This window comes from Dipteris shenzhenensis, chromosome 31 (assembly GCF_047967505.1).
Source record: "Dipteris shenzhenensis isolate YYH24624 ecotype China chromosome 31, Dip_SZ_1.0, whole genome shotgun sequence".
Lineage (NCBI taxonomy): Eukaryota > Viridiplantae > Streptophyta > Polypodiopsida > Gleicheniales > Dipteridaceae > Dipteris > Dipteris shenzhenensis.
Genome location: NC_141626.1, coordinates 40,366,690 through 40,384,862, shown reverse-complemented (window position 1 = coordinate 40,384,862; position 18,173 = coordinate 40,366,690). Strand labels below are relative to the sequence as shown.

The 18,173-nt window shown below is 45.0% G+C and overlaps 1 protein-coding gene across 1 annotated transcript in view; it reads left to right on the top strand.

The window, feature by feature from the left end:
* Positions 1–18,173, top strand: part of EYE (conserved oligomeric Golgi complex component-related / COG complex component-like protein) — a 98,863-nt gene that overhangs the window by 29,306 nt on the left and 51,384 nt on the right. Inside the window, exons 3-7 of the mRNA XM_087369948.1 lie at positions 4,361–4,480; positions 4,621–4,722; positions 5,353–5,642; positions 6,294–6,439; positions 6,586–6,778. Of these exons, the coding sequence (XP_087226074.1) occupies positions 4,361–4,480; positions 4,621–4,722; positions 5,353–5,642; positions 6,294–6,439; positions 6,586–6,778 (851 nt within the window). The remainder of the gene's footprint in view (positions 1–4,360; positions 4,481–4,620; positions 4,723–5,352; positions 5,643–6,293; positions 6,440–6,585; positions 6,779–18,173) is intronic.

The window sequence follows — 18,173 nt, the reverse complement described above, 5'->3', positions numbered from 1 at the left end:
GACAATCGCCCTAGAGCCCGGGGTCCCACGCTCCTAGGTGGAGCGCCGGGTGTAGATGATATCTTGCCAGATGGCGACCAAGGTAGCTGAGGGTGGAATCAGATGCTCACCCATCACCAGACTACAACTCGCAACCCAAAGGAACAAGAACTATCTTACTTTTCCATTCGACCCAGGGGGTCCTGCATGTTGGAGCATAACAGGAGTTTTAGAGTTTAACCATCACTTGCAATTTTGAGGAAAAAAGTATATTGAGCGGGGATGGTTGTAATGAAGGCCAAAAGCTGGCCAAGTTAATGGGGGATAGGATTATTAGTACTTGGGGGTGTTTGGAAGAAGAGAGGTCAAAGGGGATAAGGAGTACTATATAAGTACCCTCCCCTCATGTGCAATGGACCTTTTGATGTGACATCTAATCCTATCTACTCCCACCTCCTTCCTCCTACGAGTTGCCTACACTCTCTCTCCCAATCTCTCTCTCTCTCTCTCTCTCTCTCTCTCTTCCCCTCACCCCTTTTCTCTCTCTTCCTCTACCCCCTTTCCCTCCTATCTCTCTCTCTCCTCCTTCCTCTCCCCTATCCTCTTCCCCTTTTCTGTCATCTTTGGCCCTTCACCAAATCTGTCCCTGCCCCCTTCATTGCAAGACATGTTGAAAAGCCTCAAACTTGGGCCGTGGTAGAGCCTTTGTGAAGATATCTGCTAAGTTGTCCTCTGTGGGAACATAGGACAACTATATGTCTCCAGATGAGAGTTGCTCTCAAACAGAGTGATAATGAACCTCAATGTGCTTTGTGCACGCATGAAATGCTGAGTTTATCGCAATAGCGAAAGCACTATGGTAGTGTAGATGGTAGTAGAAGATGACTGGCTGATGTCAAGATGTGCGAGTAGCTTTCGGAGCCAGATACACTCTACTGTAGCTGGTGAAGGCCTCTTGTATCTAGCTTCACAATTGGAAGTAGCAACTGTAGGTTGCTTCTTGCTGAACCATGAAATGTATGAAGATCCAAGCATGAAACAATTGCCATTGTGAGACACCCTCGTGTCATAACAACCTACCCAATCACTGTTTGTGAAAGCATGCAAGACCAGTGGAGACTCATCAGCATAGAACAGTCCAAAATTTTGTGTGGCCTTCAAATAACGGAAGACCTATGTCACTGCTTGCCAATGCTGTGTACTAGGCATGTGCATGTACCTGCTGAACTAGGAGACAGCATACTGAAGATCAGGCCGGGTATGACATAAATAGATAAGGCAGCCCACAACCTACTGATAAAGGGTGGCATCAAAGGGTGCACTCTCATCCTTAGAGGAGAAACGAAAGCCAGGCTCCATGGTGTAGAAATTGGTTTGCAATCTTCAAACTAGAAGTGGTCTAAGAGCTGTCCAATGTACTTGAACTGACTCATCATTATACCCCCCTCAACATATGCAAATTGGATGCCCAAGTAATAGTGCAACCGGCCCATGTCTGTCATTGCAAATAATTTCTGCAAATCAGCTTTGAAATCTGCAATTTTGTCCATATCTAGTCCAGTGACAAGCATGCCATCCACAAAGAATGAGAATAAAAAATTCTGCAGCATTCTTTCGCATACATAATTGCATCCAACCAGAATTTATTGGGCAAAGACTTTCCCATAAGCATGCACCAGCCCATATCTGATTTAATGCATTTGACAGCCTTATCATCAAGATTATGCCTCAACTTAGAGGGTACATGCACTTACGCGAAAGACCCAAACACCCGCGTGTGAGAAATGATAGGCTTATGACCTATCCATGCTTCATAGGGAGTCATGGTCTTTAATGCCTGAGTGGGTGCTCAGTTGAGCACATAGTTGGCACACATAATTGCATCCAACTAGAATTTAGTGGGCAAAGACTTTCCCTTAAGCATGCACCAGCCCATATCTGTTTCCATTCCATTTTTATGCATTGCAAGCCCATTCTGTCACGGAGTGTATGGCATTGTGCACTGATGAATGATACCCCGGGCTGCTAAAAAATCAAAAAATGTTTGAAAGCTACTTTTAGTGATGCCTACGAAGGACAACAAGCGGTGCATCCTAGCATCCATGCACCTCATAGGTGAGGCGGTCACCTGGTGTTCTAGTGGCAGAAGGACCACTATCAGACGAGGAGACACCTTTCTACAACTAGACGGAAAGATCTTCGATCACAATTCCTGCCACCTAGTACTTGGATAGGCTCTTGAGTTAGTTGTACAAGCTATGCCAAGGAGATACCGAGACGGGAATCATTATGCCAACAAGTTCACTCAGGTGTTTATACAGTTGCAGCTGGAGGACAGTCTGAAGCTAAGCAAATTTCTCTATGGGCTGCATACAGACATCCAATGGTATGTCAGAAGTTTCAGGCCACAGGATTATGAGTATGCATACGAGCTTGCTCAAAACTTTGAGCTCATGCATAAGGGCTAAGGATCCAAGTAGGTCAACAATAAGATGTCCCAAGGTTCCAGGACAGTGGGTGTCATCTTGGGATCACCAGTTCGAAGTCCGACCAGATTTTCAGCACCAAGGCTTGGATGTCAAAATACCAGGCCATGGGTCCAAGTTCATCTATTGGAGTAAGGGTGTTTCACCCCGACCTTTGATATCAGTCATTCAAGGGGTTCGAGACTGGCGCCATCAAGACACAGTCGTACAACAGGATACAGTTTTACAGCAGGCAATAGGGTTTACAACAAGACTAGGATGCCTCTCTCAAACCCAATCTTCCTCCGCCGTCCCTATCACCCATATGCACCGAGGGAAACCACATGAAGCATTATCGTGTAGCATTAACTCACAGCCAATATCCTTACCAGAAGTTAGCGCCAGATTCGGGAATTCAGTTCCTACAGATCAGGCTTCAGGAACTAAGAGATCACTTCCGGATTCATGAACCAGGCATTCAGATAAGGATTTATCATCTAGGTATACCACAGACAGTCACCTCCGTCAGCACGATGGGAGGCTCCTTTCATACCCTAGTTCGACTTTGAGCAGAAGGGGATGTTACGGGCCTCCACAAGCCTGTGGCCATGCTAGTTGGTGCTAGCGCAGCCAGCCAGCTGTGTTGGCATTCGTCAAGCCATGTAGGCAGCCTTGCGCAGTCAACAATCAATAGACAGTCAACGCAAAGTCAAAAAAACAGAGTTGACTTTTTGGCCAAAAGTCAACGCATTGACTTTTTGGCCAACGTTGACTTTTTTGACCAACCTGATCAACGGTCGGCATTGACCAGCTGACCTAGGTCAATGATCGGCATCGACCAAGTCGGCCAGGCTGACCTAACAGCCGATAAAAGGGCAGCCTTTGGCCCTCGTTCTTCATCCACTCCTCAGGCCTTCAAGCCTTAAGAGCAGTAGAGCCTAGGCCAGGCCTCTCCGCAGCAGACCAGCAGGGTAGCCTTAGCCTCTTCAGGGATCTAGTGAGGATTCACCTCCTCTAGGTAGTCTAGTCTTCTAGTTTTGCAGTGAGGGTTTCAGCCCCTTCATACAGTTGTATTCAGCCCTTTGGGCATTCATTACCCAGTTGTATCTATTTCCTCTTTAGAGGTCCACTACATGCTCTTGCTCTGATTCTCTCACTCACATCCACAGCATCACTTTGTGTATTGATTGCATCAATCTTGCAGTTGTAGTTAGTATTGAGCAGGAGAGAGAGTGAGGATAGTCTATCTCCCGCTACAATACTTCTCTTTGTGCTTATGTTGGCAAAGCAATTTGTTTTACAAGGCTTGTTGGCCAAGGGGAAGCTACATTGATTTGTTGTGACAACATGAGCCATTGGCAAAGAATCCAAAATATCAGGAAAGGCTAAGCACAAATTTTTTAAATCATTCTTGCAAGATTGAGTGGAATATGTTACCTATCCACTTATTCTTGAGTATCATGTGGCAGACATATCCACCAAGGCGTTTGCTACAACAAAGTTCAAGAGCTTCTATTCATCAGATTTGAGACCTTCAGCTAAGGGAAAGTGTTAGTATTACAATCTCAAGTTGTAAATACTAACACCTACAATAGGTTAATGGGTAGGGTGGTCTAAAGGAGGGTGTGGGGAGCAAGTGTGTTTTCATTGCATTTTCTAATAGGGTGTACATAGCAGCTTAGAGTATGTGCATCTCTTAACCGTCTCTTCACGATTTCTTCAATATGTTATAAAATTAATAATTTCTAAGCTTGTGGATGACATCATTAGGATAATACCTGCACTTTTAGTTTGTCTTTCACATAGCATGTACCTTTATTTGTCCAAGACTTATGATGTTCGGTATTTTCATAGTTGTTAAATAAAAGAATCTTCCTTTAAATCAGCCTTTAACATTTGTTCTTGTTGACAAACAGGATGCTGCTGGCTTGGCTCAGCTCAGTGCAAGTGTAGAGGATGTTTTTGCGAGTGGAGATTTGCAACGGGCTGCAGAGACACTTGCAAATATGCGGCGATGTTTGGCTGTCATAGGAGAAGTAAGCTTCCTCTTATTACAATCAGAAGCCAGCTCAATTATGCAGGCAACTTGTCTTGAGAATTAGGCTAAGTGATAAACATAGAAAGATGCATAGTCATTTTAAGATGTTTGAAAGTTAGGGACTATTATTTGTTGCAGGTTCCAGAATTCGCAAATGTAAAGAGGCAGTTGGAAGTCTTAGAAGATCGTCTTGAAGGGATGGTGCAGCCACGGCTTTCTGATGCGCTATCACAACGGAAGGTTAATGCTTGGTTTCTGCCTTGAGGTTCTTCCTTGTTTCTAGAAGCATTGTATAAATCATTGATCTGTATCTTAATCTCATTCGATGGGTCAGTCATGCACATGATGTGAGAGAGCTTGGATCAGTGGCATGTAAAAGTGCTAGACACTACTTTAATGTGATGTGATAATGTGTGGACCTAAAATTAAATATGAAGAGATGCCACAAATTATACTGTGCAACTACATCTTGTAAATGCATGCCTTGTCTTCCAATGATGGAATTTTATGCTACATAAGTTTCTACATTTCAATATGCTATGAGATTACCCACGCACCCACCCTAGGCCCCCTTCCTTCCTTGTTTCCTCTGTCTGCCCTTCCCGCTTTGCTCACACACCCACACACATTGATGACAAACAACAACAGATGTTTTAAAACAATTGCATGCTGATGCCATTGCCAATTGTTACTGCCAGGAGTGACTTTTAATTTCGTTTTTCTGTAATGTGTATGGGCAAGGGTGGGATGCCCTGTTATTGAAATTGTAAACATGTTTGGATTCTTATTCTGCAATTATAGTTTCTCTGTAAGAGTGAATTTATTAGGCTTTTTTAGGTCAACTTTTATTCTAATTTTGCAGTTCTACAGGTTGAGGCTACTGAAAACTTGCGAGACATTCTTGTAACCATAGGCCACTACAAGTCCTTAGAACAACAGTATACACGTGTACGACTTAAACCTCTGCGCCGAGTTTGGGAAGAGTATGATTCAGGGAAAGGACACCTTGCCTTAGGCAAGCCTTCTGCAAAGGACATACAGGGGGAGAGACGGGCTGCTACTTTGACTCTTACAAGCAATGGCTCTCCAACCTCCTTTGCTGACTGGCTACCTCAATTTTACGATGAAGTCCTTCTTTCTTTAGAGCAGGAATGGAAATGGTAAGTCATATACAGAGATAAGCTTTGACCTCAATTTTAAATACATTTTTTTTGATGGAGGGTGAGATCTTACTGTTACAATTATGCTACATCAAGAAATATTGCTAATAAACGTCCACTTTTGTAAAATCACGAGCTGATTTATTCCTATCCTTTCCCTGGTAAAGTCCACGTTTCAGTACAGGCAGGCTGTAGATATCAGCTGTAGAGAGGACCCTTTTAAAGGTCACAACAGTATGTCTAGAACTTCTCAACGTTGTCTAAGCAAGTTTTGAGGTTTTTAAGCAGCTAAAAGTTTTTGAGTGCATAGTGGTATTATTAATAGTTTCTATTGTGTTGTATGTGTACATGGAGTGCATCTTTCTCGTACTCATGCTTCCAGTTGGTTCTTGTGTAAGAGAGAGAAAATGAGATCCAAGCGTTTCTTGTGTTCGTCTCGATTCTTGCTATAAACCATTCATTTAATGGACTCTCAATGTTCTTTTTGCAAAGAGCCTCGTGTGGTACTTTCCACTTGAAAGTTTTTGAACACTGAGATACTGTCATCGTGTATAAAACAATATCATACCTCTGCTAGAGTAATTTCCTACTAATGACAAATTTTTGCTAGTCAAACTAGTGATCATTTTTGGCTTTAATCTTTGATCTCAGGTGCTCACTTGCTTTCCCTGAAGAGTACAAGTCATTGGTGCCTAAGTTGCTGGTGGAGACCATGTCTTCAATTTCCACAACGTTTGCCATGCGCATTGAGTCTTCTTCTCTTGATATTGCTTCTCGTGCAGGGTCTGTGGGGTTAGGTAATCCTATGTGGATTTGTGATTTCCAGGTGTCTCAATTACTAGTTCTTGATGAGCTTGAAGATGCATCATGATCATGTGGGCTTCTAAAGGTTTCTTACATCATGAGAACCAACCTCATGCTTGATGTGTTTCATGTTCCACAGATGTTGGGCTCTCAGGTGATAGTAGAAGAGGTGAAAAGGTCAAGGGTGCCCAGTTGGGTCTTCTAATCACACTTCATAACATGACTGGCACATTTGCTCGAAATGTCCAGCATCTCTTTCATTCTGTTGAACTAGAGGATTTAGTCAGCGTTATGAGGGCTATATATTCACCTTATGAACCATACAAAGATAGGTATGCCATCATTTCAAGTTTTAATAAATCTGCTTTAATTGTGAATACAAAGAGCATTTAGGTCCATGCCAGTCTTGAGTCAATACTTGTAAGTGGAAAAGAAGGAAGAGGAGAACCAAGACTTGAACTGTTGCATATGTATTCTAGTATTGCAAATGGATTGTATGAGGGTATATTGAGGGGGAAACGGTACACAATAAGGCTGGCCAAACGTTTGAGAGTCCAATTCCCGAAGTTGTTGCAATGAGATGCTCCACATCTGAGAGACCTCCCAGGACATGGGATAAACCCCTACAAAACGAGTCACGTGACAAGTATAGCTCTTATATAGAGCACACACACACATATGAACACCAATGCATATGGGATAACTCCCAATGTGACACGTGGCATCCATAGGACACACTAGATTGGAACTCACACTAGAACACGTCAAATTGACTCATCTTGACTCCATTTTCTAACACTCCCCCATGGAGGAAAGGTGCGTGACTACTAGAATGGAACCAAGAACATGACAATGACGGTCATCGAACTGTGCAATGATGGTCTAGAACTAGACATGGCTCCCATGCTAATTCAGAGGCAAGTGAGCATGGCTCAGAGGCTAGTGAGCATGGTATAGACTCAGAGGCTCACCTAGTGCTCAGAGGCTCATCATGCATGGATGCATGACCAACTCAGAGGTCTAGAAGACCAATGCACCAACATCTTGGAACTCAGATGCCAGGCTTGATAAACAGACCTATCAAAGCCAATTCATGGCTCCCATAGTACATCCCCCTCTTGGCTCCAGGGACTAATGAGAGACATGGAGCCACACATGACAAATGTAAAATCAATACATCATTTTAGGAGGACTATCCACGGCTGAGAACCTTTATTGACACCTCAAACATTCATTTTAGAGGGACTACTCAAGGTAGAGAACCTTTATTGACCCCAATCATAAAAAATAAAAATATATATAATTCATTTTATGCATAGCAAGGACAGAGAACCTGTAAATGGCCCCAAGTAGCTGCTGCACATAAGACTGCACATCTCGATTCGAAGAAGTATGTCGGTGAAGAATATGGCGAGAATGTCTCGAATGATATGTCGATGTCGGCCGTGGGAGCAACTACAAGGAGCTATCACATTGACTCTCAAAATGTCGCGATGTGAGTCACCAAGATCGGAGTAGAGCCTCAAATTTGAGCAGTTATGCCCAAATGAAGATACCAAATAGTAATGAAATTACATCAATTTTGGAAAATCCGTAAAACATTTACATGTCAGAGGCTTCAATTATGCCAAAAGACTGTAAAAGTCAGAAAAGCCCTAAATTCTGAAAATCAGGATTTCTATAAAAAATTAGGGTTTTTAAAAATTTAGGGCTTTTCAAAATTTGTTGCATGAAAGTGTCCTAGCAACACTCAAGAGCCCTTTGATTACAAAAGTCCCAAAAATTACTGAGTATCCAACCTGAAATTTCAAAACTCGACTTTTAGGATTAAAAAACACAGTTTTGACTGCTTTTCTCAGATAGGCCTCGAACTTGTTGAAAAAGGGGTTTTCGTGATGAAGAGCTCCAAGACCAGCAGATTCACCAATGGCAGCAGCTCCAAGCTTGAATTTTTTGAAGAAGAGCAGCTCATGGAGAGGCTAAGGGGCAGAAGAGAAAAAGATTGGGAGAAAGGAGTGGAAGGGAGCTCTATCATGGAGGAGAGGATGGCTTCCATTTGCGGGCTTCCCTCATCCTCTAGATTAAGCATAGAGAAGGGAAAGGTAGGAAAGGAGACTCTGACACCACATGAAGGTGCATGGTGGAGAGGGAGAGAGAGAGAGAGGGTAGACTAGGGAGAGAGATAATGATACTCAAAGAGAGACATAATGAAATGGAAATGAAATAGCAAGAGCAATGAACAAAATGGAAGTACTCACATGTAGAACAAAGAGCTTGTAGGCTTGATACTTGATTGATGTGACAAGTGATAACTCTTATATAGAGTACACACACACATATGAACACCAATGCATATGGGATAGCTCCCAATGTGACTCGTGGCATCCATATGACACACTAGACTAGAACTCACACTAGAACACACAAAACTGACTCATCTTGACTCCATTGCCTAACAGCTCCTTTTCATAAGTGAGCCCTGCTTGCCCACACCTCCTCCCCATGAGTTGGACCATAGTGAGTTGGAACGTGCATGGGCTCCACGATCGTGCACATAGTCAACCACAATACCTGATTCTTCGACAGGAGCTTTAGAGAGCAGTGGTAGGATAGACAGTTGACTTTCTTTTTAACACAGGAGTACATGCTTTTGGCTGCAAATATTGGATGATGCCACCATCTCCTCCTGGAGAAAGTGGCCTCCAACAAGCCAAGAGTTGACGTCTAGGAGGCAATTGTCAGTCTCCTCCAAAAAGCTGTGCGGTGTTGTCTATACGCGGGTGCGTACACGTTTAGGATCTTGATCCTGGACTCTCCCGGATGCACACCCAACCAAACTGCCCATCTTGGAATAAGCCTCCCGTAGGCAAAGCCCTTTGGGGCCTGTAGTGAAGGGGGAAGGGGCAGATTTGGAGATGGGGAGAGAATAGCAGAAGGAAGGGAGAAGAAGGGGAAGGAGAGAGGAAGAGAGAGAAGAATGAGGGAATAGAGACAGGGAGAGAGAGAGAGTGTGAGCGTAGGCAGCAAGTAGCAGGAGGGAGAGTAGATAGGATTAGATGTCACATCAAAAAGTCCCTTACAATCCTTTTGGGTTGACTTATATAGTCCCCCACAGTTCTCACATTTCCCCTACTATTCTCCCATCTATTTCCCCCCCTTAAAATCCTTCTTTTTCCCACCTTCATTACAGCCATCCCTTCCCAAAGAATTTTGCCCTCAAAATTTCCAAGAGGTTGCCCTGGATGAGAAGGATACAACAGAAACTGATCAGCTCTGTAGGAGATAGGGGTAGTCCTGCACAATGCTCTCAGGTTGCCAAGAATTCTCATCTTCCGTTAAACCTTTCCATTTGATGAGGTATTCTGTGTAGGCTTTGTTCCTGAGTACATGATCTCTGAAGCCCTTGATTTGCTCCGGCACATAGATTATGTGGCCCTCTTCATCCATAGGAGGCAGCTCAGGAAGAACTTGGACATGCTGTCCGACATGTGGTTTCAGCAAGGATACATGGAAAACATTATGAATCTTGGAGGTACTGGGTAGTTCCAACTGATATGCTACCTGCCCAACTTTGCGGATGATTTTGTAGGGGCCATAATACCTGTGGGCAAGCTTTGTGTTGGTATTACCTTTCAGCGAGGAATATCGATTCTTATGGAGACGTAAATGCACATAATCCCCTTCTTCAAAAGATAAGTACCTCCTTTGTTCATCCGCATACTTCTTCTGCTTGGCTTGGGCATCCTGCATATTCCTCTTAGCCAACTGCAGAAGGGCATTCATACTCTCCAAATCATTCCTTGCTTGCTGATTTTTCACAGCCAAGTCTGCAACCCTGGAAGGCATTCCCACTTTGCATCCATACATAGCCTCGAATGGACTCATGCCAATAGAGAGGTGTTTGGTGCTGTTGTAGCAAAATTCAGCCAATGCTAACCATTTGTCCCAAGACTTTTGCGTGTCATGACAGTAATGCCTTAGATACTCCTCCAACCACTTGTTCACCCTCTCTGATTGTCCATCCGTCTGTGGATGATAAGCAGTACTAGGCGCAAGGGAAGTACCAACTGCAGTGAATAACTCCTGCCAAAAGTGACCCATAAATTTAGCATCCCTGTCACTGACAATCTCCTGAGGAAAACCATGGTGCTTGAACACATACTCAATGAATTGCCAGGCAACCTGTGAAGCGGAGTACCGAGTCCTAGTCGGTATGAAATGGGCCTGCTTAGTCATCGTGTCAACCACCACAAATATACTATCCCAACCCTTATCTGTAGAAGGCAAGCCTGTAATGAAGTCCATGGCAATGTGAGTCCATTTGCCTTCAGGAATGGGTAGCGGTTGCAGAAGGCCTGCGGGTAACCGGCTGTCCACTTTATTTTGTTGGCAGGGCAAACATTCACTGACAAACTTAACCACATCTCGCCACAAACCATCCCAAATAAAGCTCTCCTTGACTTTTTCATATGTTTTTGTGATACCCGTATGCCCTGACATAGGGGATGAGTGCATTTCCTATAATACCATCAACCTGTACTTGGAGTCTGGCACAAGATAAATTCTGTCCCTACACCTAAACAGTCCGTTGCGGAGCTGAAATCGAACATGTCCTTGGCTGGACAGACTCTGCAACTCCACAAAAATAGGAGCTGCATCAGAATTTTGCATGTTTTCCTCCTGAATCCCAAGTATCCACTCCTGATGAAGCGTGGAAATGGCAGACAGTTTGCATGACCACATCCTGGACAAGGCATCAGCAACCACATTCTCTTTCCCCTTTCTATATTCAATGTCAAAATCATAGGACTGAACTGCAGCCAGCCATCTCTTCTGCTTCATGTGCCATTCTGCAAAAGCATGCAAGACTGCCAGCATCTCTTGATCATAAACATGATAATTCATTTCTCTGGCATTAAACTTCCTGCTCTCAAAAGCATCGCACCATGCTCTTGTTTTAGGACAGCCCCTAAACCTTTGCCACTGGCATCCGTCTCAATAATGAAAGACCGTGAGAAATCAGGGCACATCAATATAGGTGCATTGCTAAGGGCATCCTTGAGGTTATCAAAGCTGAGTTGTGCTGCTTCTGACCATTGGAAGGCATCCTTTTTCAGCAAATCAGTGAGAGGGGCAGCCCTTTTGGCGAAGTGCCTAATGAATCTCCTGTAAAAAGAAGCAAGACCCAAGAAACCTCTGAGCTGCGTGGTATTTTGTGGCTGCGGCCACTCCTTAATGCATTTCACCTTAGCTGGGTCTACCCTGATTCCGTGCCTGCTTACAACATGACCAAGATATTCAACCTCCTCTGCCATAAATGTGCACTTGCTGGCCTTGGCATAAAGATGATGCATTCTCAAGATTTCTAGCACTTGTCGGACATGGTCAATGTGTTCCTGTGCATCCTCACTATAAATGAGAATGTCATCGAAAAATACCAGCACACATTTGAAAAGAAGGTGGTGTAAGATCTTGTTCATGAGTGCCTGGAAGGTGGCTGGTGCATTAGTCAAACCAAAAGGCATCACCTTGAACTCATATAATCCTCTTTTTGTACGAAAGGCAGTCTTATGCTCATCACCCTCTTTCATCCTGATCTGATGGTAACCTGACCTCAAATCAATCTTCGTGAAATACTGAGCACCCTTGAGTTCATCCAGCAGGTCATCAATCTTGGGAATAGGAAACCTGTTCTTCATGGTGGTCTTATTCAATTCTCTGTAATCAATGCACATACGAAAAGAGCCATCTTGGGGAAGCCAACGGAAGCAAGGTGCCAGAGAGCGGTGCTCTGATACCAATGTAGTGAAGGGGGAAGGGGCAGATTTGGAGATGGGGAGAGAATAGCAGAAGGAAGGGAGAAGAAGGGGAAGGAGAGAGGAAGAGAGAGAAGAATGAGGGAATAGAGAGAGGGAGAGAGAGAGAGTGTGAGCGTAGGCAGCAGGTAGCAGGAGGGAGAGTAGATAGGATTAGATGTCACATCAAAAAGTCCCTTACAATCCTTTTGGGTTGACTTATATAGTCCCCCACAGTTCCCACATTTCCCCTACTATTCTCCCATCTATTTCCCCCTTAAAATCCTTCTTTTTCCCACCTTCATTACAGGGCCAGTGCCTTAGAAGCCAAAATGCAAACCCCCCCACTCTGGCCTACTGCAGGGGACCACACCTCTGGGCCTCTGAGATGCATGCAACAGAGAGGAGTACTTAGGAGCAGTTCATTTTCACAATCAGTGGTACACATCCGTGGCGAGAGATAGAGTTCACCAAGCCCGCCAGTAGCCTCCACATTTTCTTCGGATAGAGGAGACATGATGGCTTGTTAGAGCTCATTGAGAGATTTTGTGTTGAGGAGGGGCTTCACATTCAACCTAGCATGCACCAGGATGTTTGATCACTTCTTGATAGTGCCCCACCTAGAGCAGCCTCGTCCTGGGCTACCCCAGAAAGGCATTTGCATTCCAGATTCATTACTATAGGAGGAGGAGGTTCAGTAAGAAGTAGCTTCGATTTAGCAGCAGACAAAGCAGGAGCCTAGGGAGGGATGGGCATCTTGGGTTGCAGATGCGATCCTTAGGAGCAGCGAGGAGCTACAATCTCAGGCCCTTAGATGGAGACTTGTCTTGCAGGAGCACGGGTGCATCTTGAGACAAGACCTAGCTCCTAGGACCCATAGAGAGACTCAGAGAGTAGGATCTTGGCTGCCAGTGGCTCAGAGACCGTATTAGCGAGGAGGCAAAGCCTCTCACTATCCTTCTCTTGGATTTCAAATAGGCATATGACAGGGTGGAGTGGTCCTTCTTGGAGGGCAACATGCAGAGGTTGGTTTCACAGAGGTGGATTAGAGGGGTCGCAGCTCTTTATGCAGGGAGCTCCAGCCAGGTGACCATTGGAGGCCACACGGTTGATTACTTCTTTTTGTTACACTCAGCTCGACAGGAATGCCCCCTTGCCCCATTGCCCTTCCTCTTTGTAGGCGAGGCGTTGAGCTATTTTCTACGCTTCTAGGCCATGGGCTCGCTTCGTTAGGAGGAGAAGCTTCTGGATTCAGAGTTCGTTCATGACACGGCCTTGTATGTGGAGGGCTCAGCTACAAGTCTTCAGACGGTCAGGGGTGCCTTGGCTATTTATTGTGAGAACCCCTAGTGACTATACACTCCCATATTCCCTTGGCCATGGGGAAGCTCCTTTAACAGCGACAAATTGTCTTGTAAACCACTGTTGTGTAGCAGCAATACTTGCTGATGACTTTGGGAAATCAAACAGTTAGGATAGTACGAAAAGTAGAAGTTGGTCAAGATACACATATCTTGGATATCACTTTGATAATGATCATCCATAACAGGGTGGTTGGGTACTATCATGGCATGGCTGCCTAGGTGGCAGCCACAACATTAGACATCAAGGCCTCAGCAGCAAAATAGGTTCATATGGCGTGCCCAATCCACATCAGCAGGTGCAACAGGTGGAGGACAGGGTGCAATGGCTGATGTCATAATCAGGAAACCTGACATCAGCATCTGCGATCGGCAATGCCACGTGGCAGGGTAAGCTTAGGTCAGGTTAGTCTGTGGCAAATCTGCATGCCACAGGCTTAGTCGGCTGACTCATCCCTAAATCCTATTTGAGGGGGGACTTTCCTGCCGTTTCAGGATGAGTCTAGGCAGCAAGAGCAAGCCCAACAGTCCTAGACTTCAGTCCACAACAGCCGACTGCCCTCCAGCAGATCCAGGAGGAGCAGTAGGGGCCTGAACATCAGATAGGGAGAAAGCAAGCAAGCGAGTTTATTAGAGTCTGTGAAAGACTGAAGGTTTTATGAGATAGAAGAAAACTGGATGGAGCCACTAAGACGGGCTTCCACACCCAAGACTGATTTTTGAGACCATTGAAAAGGAAAAGGAGAGAGAACATGTATCGAGCTATGATGTCTTTGTGGAAGGATGCACATAGCAAAGCATATCAGTCTACAATGGGCCATGGAAGATCAGTACAGAGGAGGTGTCGGTCATCTATCCATCTATGTGTCGGGTCCTCTGTCGAGAAGAGGAGGAGGAATCATTGACTGCTTAGGAGGAGATGGTTCCTTGCTTGCAAATTTGATGATACATTTATTACTTTACGCGGATACGTAGTTCTCATTTCCTTCTCTGCGGCAGGTCTAGAGCGACGTCTTGAGGCTCTTGATGTGTTTTGCGGGAAGAGAGACTTGACGGCCAACCTTGGCAAAACCAAGGTTATGATACTTCAGCGGCATAGTTTCACATGTGACATACCGAGAGGAGCCAATGGAGATAATACAGTCATATACCTATCTTGGAGCAGTTTTTGTGGGGCCTATCTTCACGATGACAAATGTAGCTCAAGCACGACTCACATGAGGGCAGGGGGCTCTAGCGTAGCTACGGAGACGGTGCTTCCAGGCAACACTTTTAAGATCCCCCAACAAAGGGGGGGCTCTTTGATACACTAGTGAGATCGACGGTCATGTATGCAACACCCTTTTGGGGATGTGACTTGCCGAAAGCTGAGTGGCGAAGATTTGAGAGGCTACAGGTTATCATGGGGTCCAAGATGTTTAGGAGGAGGCCGTCAGTCCCTCACGAGATCATACATGCTGAGTTCACTATGACACCGCTATAGATTGATGTCATGTTCCAGACAGTGACATATCTACACAGAGTATGGGCCTTATCTGAGTTTTTGAGATCATTAGCTTAGCTTAGCAATTAGCAAGGACCTTAGTGAACCCTTCGCTCCAGGCTATGGTGGCTTGTATGAGTTATTCTGCTGACTATACTTTGGCTCATAGGCCCGTGATGCTTCCCGAAGACATTAATACAACTTTCTTTCTTTCTTTCTGAGGGCTAGGCCATTGGGAGATGGAGGGTATCAAAAATAATATTGCTGGACAATGGCTCTGGTGAAGGCTGGCATCGTTGAGGGATGAAACTAGTGCTAGGACACTGCTAGTGGTCTCTCTCTTCTATCTCTCTCTCTCTCTCTCTCTCTCTCTATTTTCCTCGTTCTATCTCTATCTATCTTTATCTACATCTTTGTTTATATTGCACCTGTCTGGCTGTAGATGCTCGCTTTGACGTTCTACCCAGTCAGCTCATTGTATATGGAATTTTCACTCTTTTGCAAAGCCCACTTGGGGCTAAGAGACTGTATCTTGACTCCCCATGGGGCCCTCTTCACTTTTCCTAGGTCTCACGGACTTGCATGGAGGGCCTTCGCCCCCCATAGTTGTTGCGATCTGCTCAAAGTCGACTCGGGAGTCGCGCGCTTGCATCTGGACCACTTGGCTGTCGTGAGCGCAGTTTTTCCGATGAAGCAGCCTCATGGGCCTGCAAGAGGCCTTGAAGTTGTCACGGACTGTCCCCCGCCTACTCCAGGCCTAAGAAGATACCAAGAAGACACTTGTAGAACCAAGAAACTGCCACAGCTGCCTCCAACGACCTGCTCGTAAACCAGTAGACTGCGCGCCATCAATTGCCTTTCCAAAGAAGGAAAGGAAGGATCATTGGCTGCTGTGGACCATCCCAAGCTGCAAAGGTACAAATAAACAAAACAGCTTGCAAGTATGGTATGCTAAGCGAGAACAATCAAAATAGTCAAACTGTGGGAAATAGAACAGGAGGATGTGTAGAACACACGTGGGGGAAGCAAGCTTTTGAAGCTGCTATGGCCACTTACACAACAGGGGAACCTCCCAAAGGTATTTCCGATATCTTCACCCACCTCCATAAGATTTGTGTAGTGCTGGTTGAGAAGGTTGATAGCTTGGAAGTCACTAATGTGGCACTGCTCAATGAGAAAGCACACGTAGACAAAGTATTGGCTGAGATATAGAAACAAGGTGGACGGACACAAAATGAATGGTGGAAGGAGAAAAGCAAGAGGGATGAATGGGAGAAGAGAGAGCAACGTGGGAATAAAAAAAGATAGCCTTAAAGATAAGATGCAAGCCATGGAGACCGAACTACAACAACTCAGAGATACGCAAGCAGCACCTGAAGGTGCATGCAAGGCAATGGAAGAGCTGAAATGTGAGAACAAAAACCTTAGAAAACATTTGACAGATTTGCAGGCCACCGTGCAAGGTAAGCATGCTGACTTTACACAGAAAATCACCAAAGGGGAAGCAAATGATCGAATGGACAGATGTGGTTAAAAAAGGTACAGTAGCGCCCAAGAAGGAGTTAATATCTGATTCCTTAGAAGAGGATAAAAGGAGGAGCGAAAAGGCTTTAAATGTCTTGGTTAGAGGCCTTATAGTGGGAGATACTGCAATGGCGGATGCCAAGGCTTTGTTCACAAAGATGGGTATAAACCTCACATGTGAGACAACTTGGAGAGTGGGCAAGGCTAAGACACTGGCAAGGCCACTGGTGATGAAACTTTGGACTTCAATGGATAGGAATAGAAAGGAGCTAAGATATACTTGGATAATGACCTCACACTCCTATAGCAAGAGGACCGGAGGGAGGGAATGGTATGTGTGATGGTAGTTTGACATGCATGGAAATGGGCTGCATACAAAGATGGGAAAGTGATCATCCAAGAGAGAGCAGATAGGAAAGAAAGGGAGGTGGACAACACGTGATGGTGTCCAACCCTTGAGATGAGAGTACAAAATAGGTTGAGCATGGTAGTGTGGAATTGTAACGGTTCCTTGTGATTTGAGTCCTGACCCAGGGGGTTCTTAGAGACATGATTTTCTACATTGAGACACATGAGAGAGGGGCTGCCCTTAGTGACAGGATACACTTGGGAGTTAGATTGCTTATATCAGTGATGCAGAAGGAGCAGTATGGCCACAGAGGGTCACAACCCATACGAGATGATATATGGTGACATCATGGAATTCTCTAGGCAGGGGAAGATTCTCCTCCTAAGTAACTTCAATGCGCATACAGGGAGTAGACAGGTTGGGTTGTGTGGTATTGAAGCTAACTCCATGAGAGTATCAGAGATAGATCCAATAGAGCTTGGGACAAGGCACTAAGAGAATGCAGCACAGGTCACACGATATGGACAACACTTACTAGAGATGGGATTATGATCACTAGAGATGGGACTTGATCATATATAATGGCCTTCACAGATGGCCGCTATTCGGAGGGCTCACCTGCTTTTCGCATGGATGGAGTACGAGTACTGTGGGTTACTTGATGGGCTCCCTAGCCTTTACATGACACGTACATCATCTCAGTGTCCCTCCTCCCCCACTTAGCGCTGATCACTTCTATTTGGCATTACGCATATCAAACACCATGCTAGCCACAGGATGAGAACCGCCGGCCTCCAACTGTGCTCAGATATACTTTAACCTTGCCCTTGATGCGGACTATATGAGCCAATTTGTCTCGTGAGCTATCGACCAACTTTTGGGGATGATGCAAACCTTATCCATGTCTCAGACACTCTGGTATCGGTGGCTCACTAGATCTTTTTCCACGACTCAATCTATACCACGTCCCCTAGTTGGGAAGATGCCCCAAAATCCATGGTTTGATAATGAGTGCTGAGAGATGAGATTCCACCTCACACGTGAGCAGGCTTTGGGACACCTTATGACGCTTGAGGTGTAGCACATATCACGATGTTTTGACACACATTAAGAGATATGCTTTTCTTGCACATAGGATGTTTGAGGTGATCATATCTTTTTGAGGAGGGGTCGCACTATTGCATGGGCTCTTTTCTTTGAGGGGAAGCCACCCAT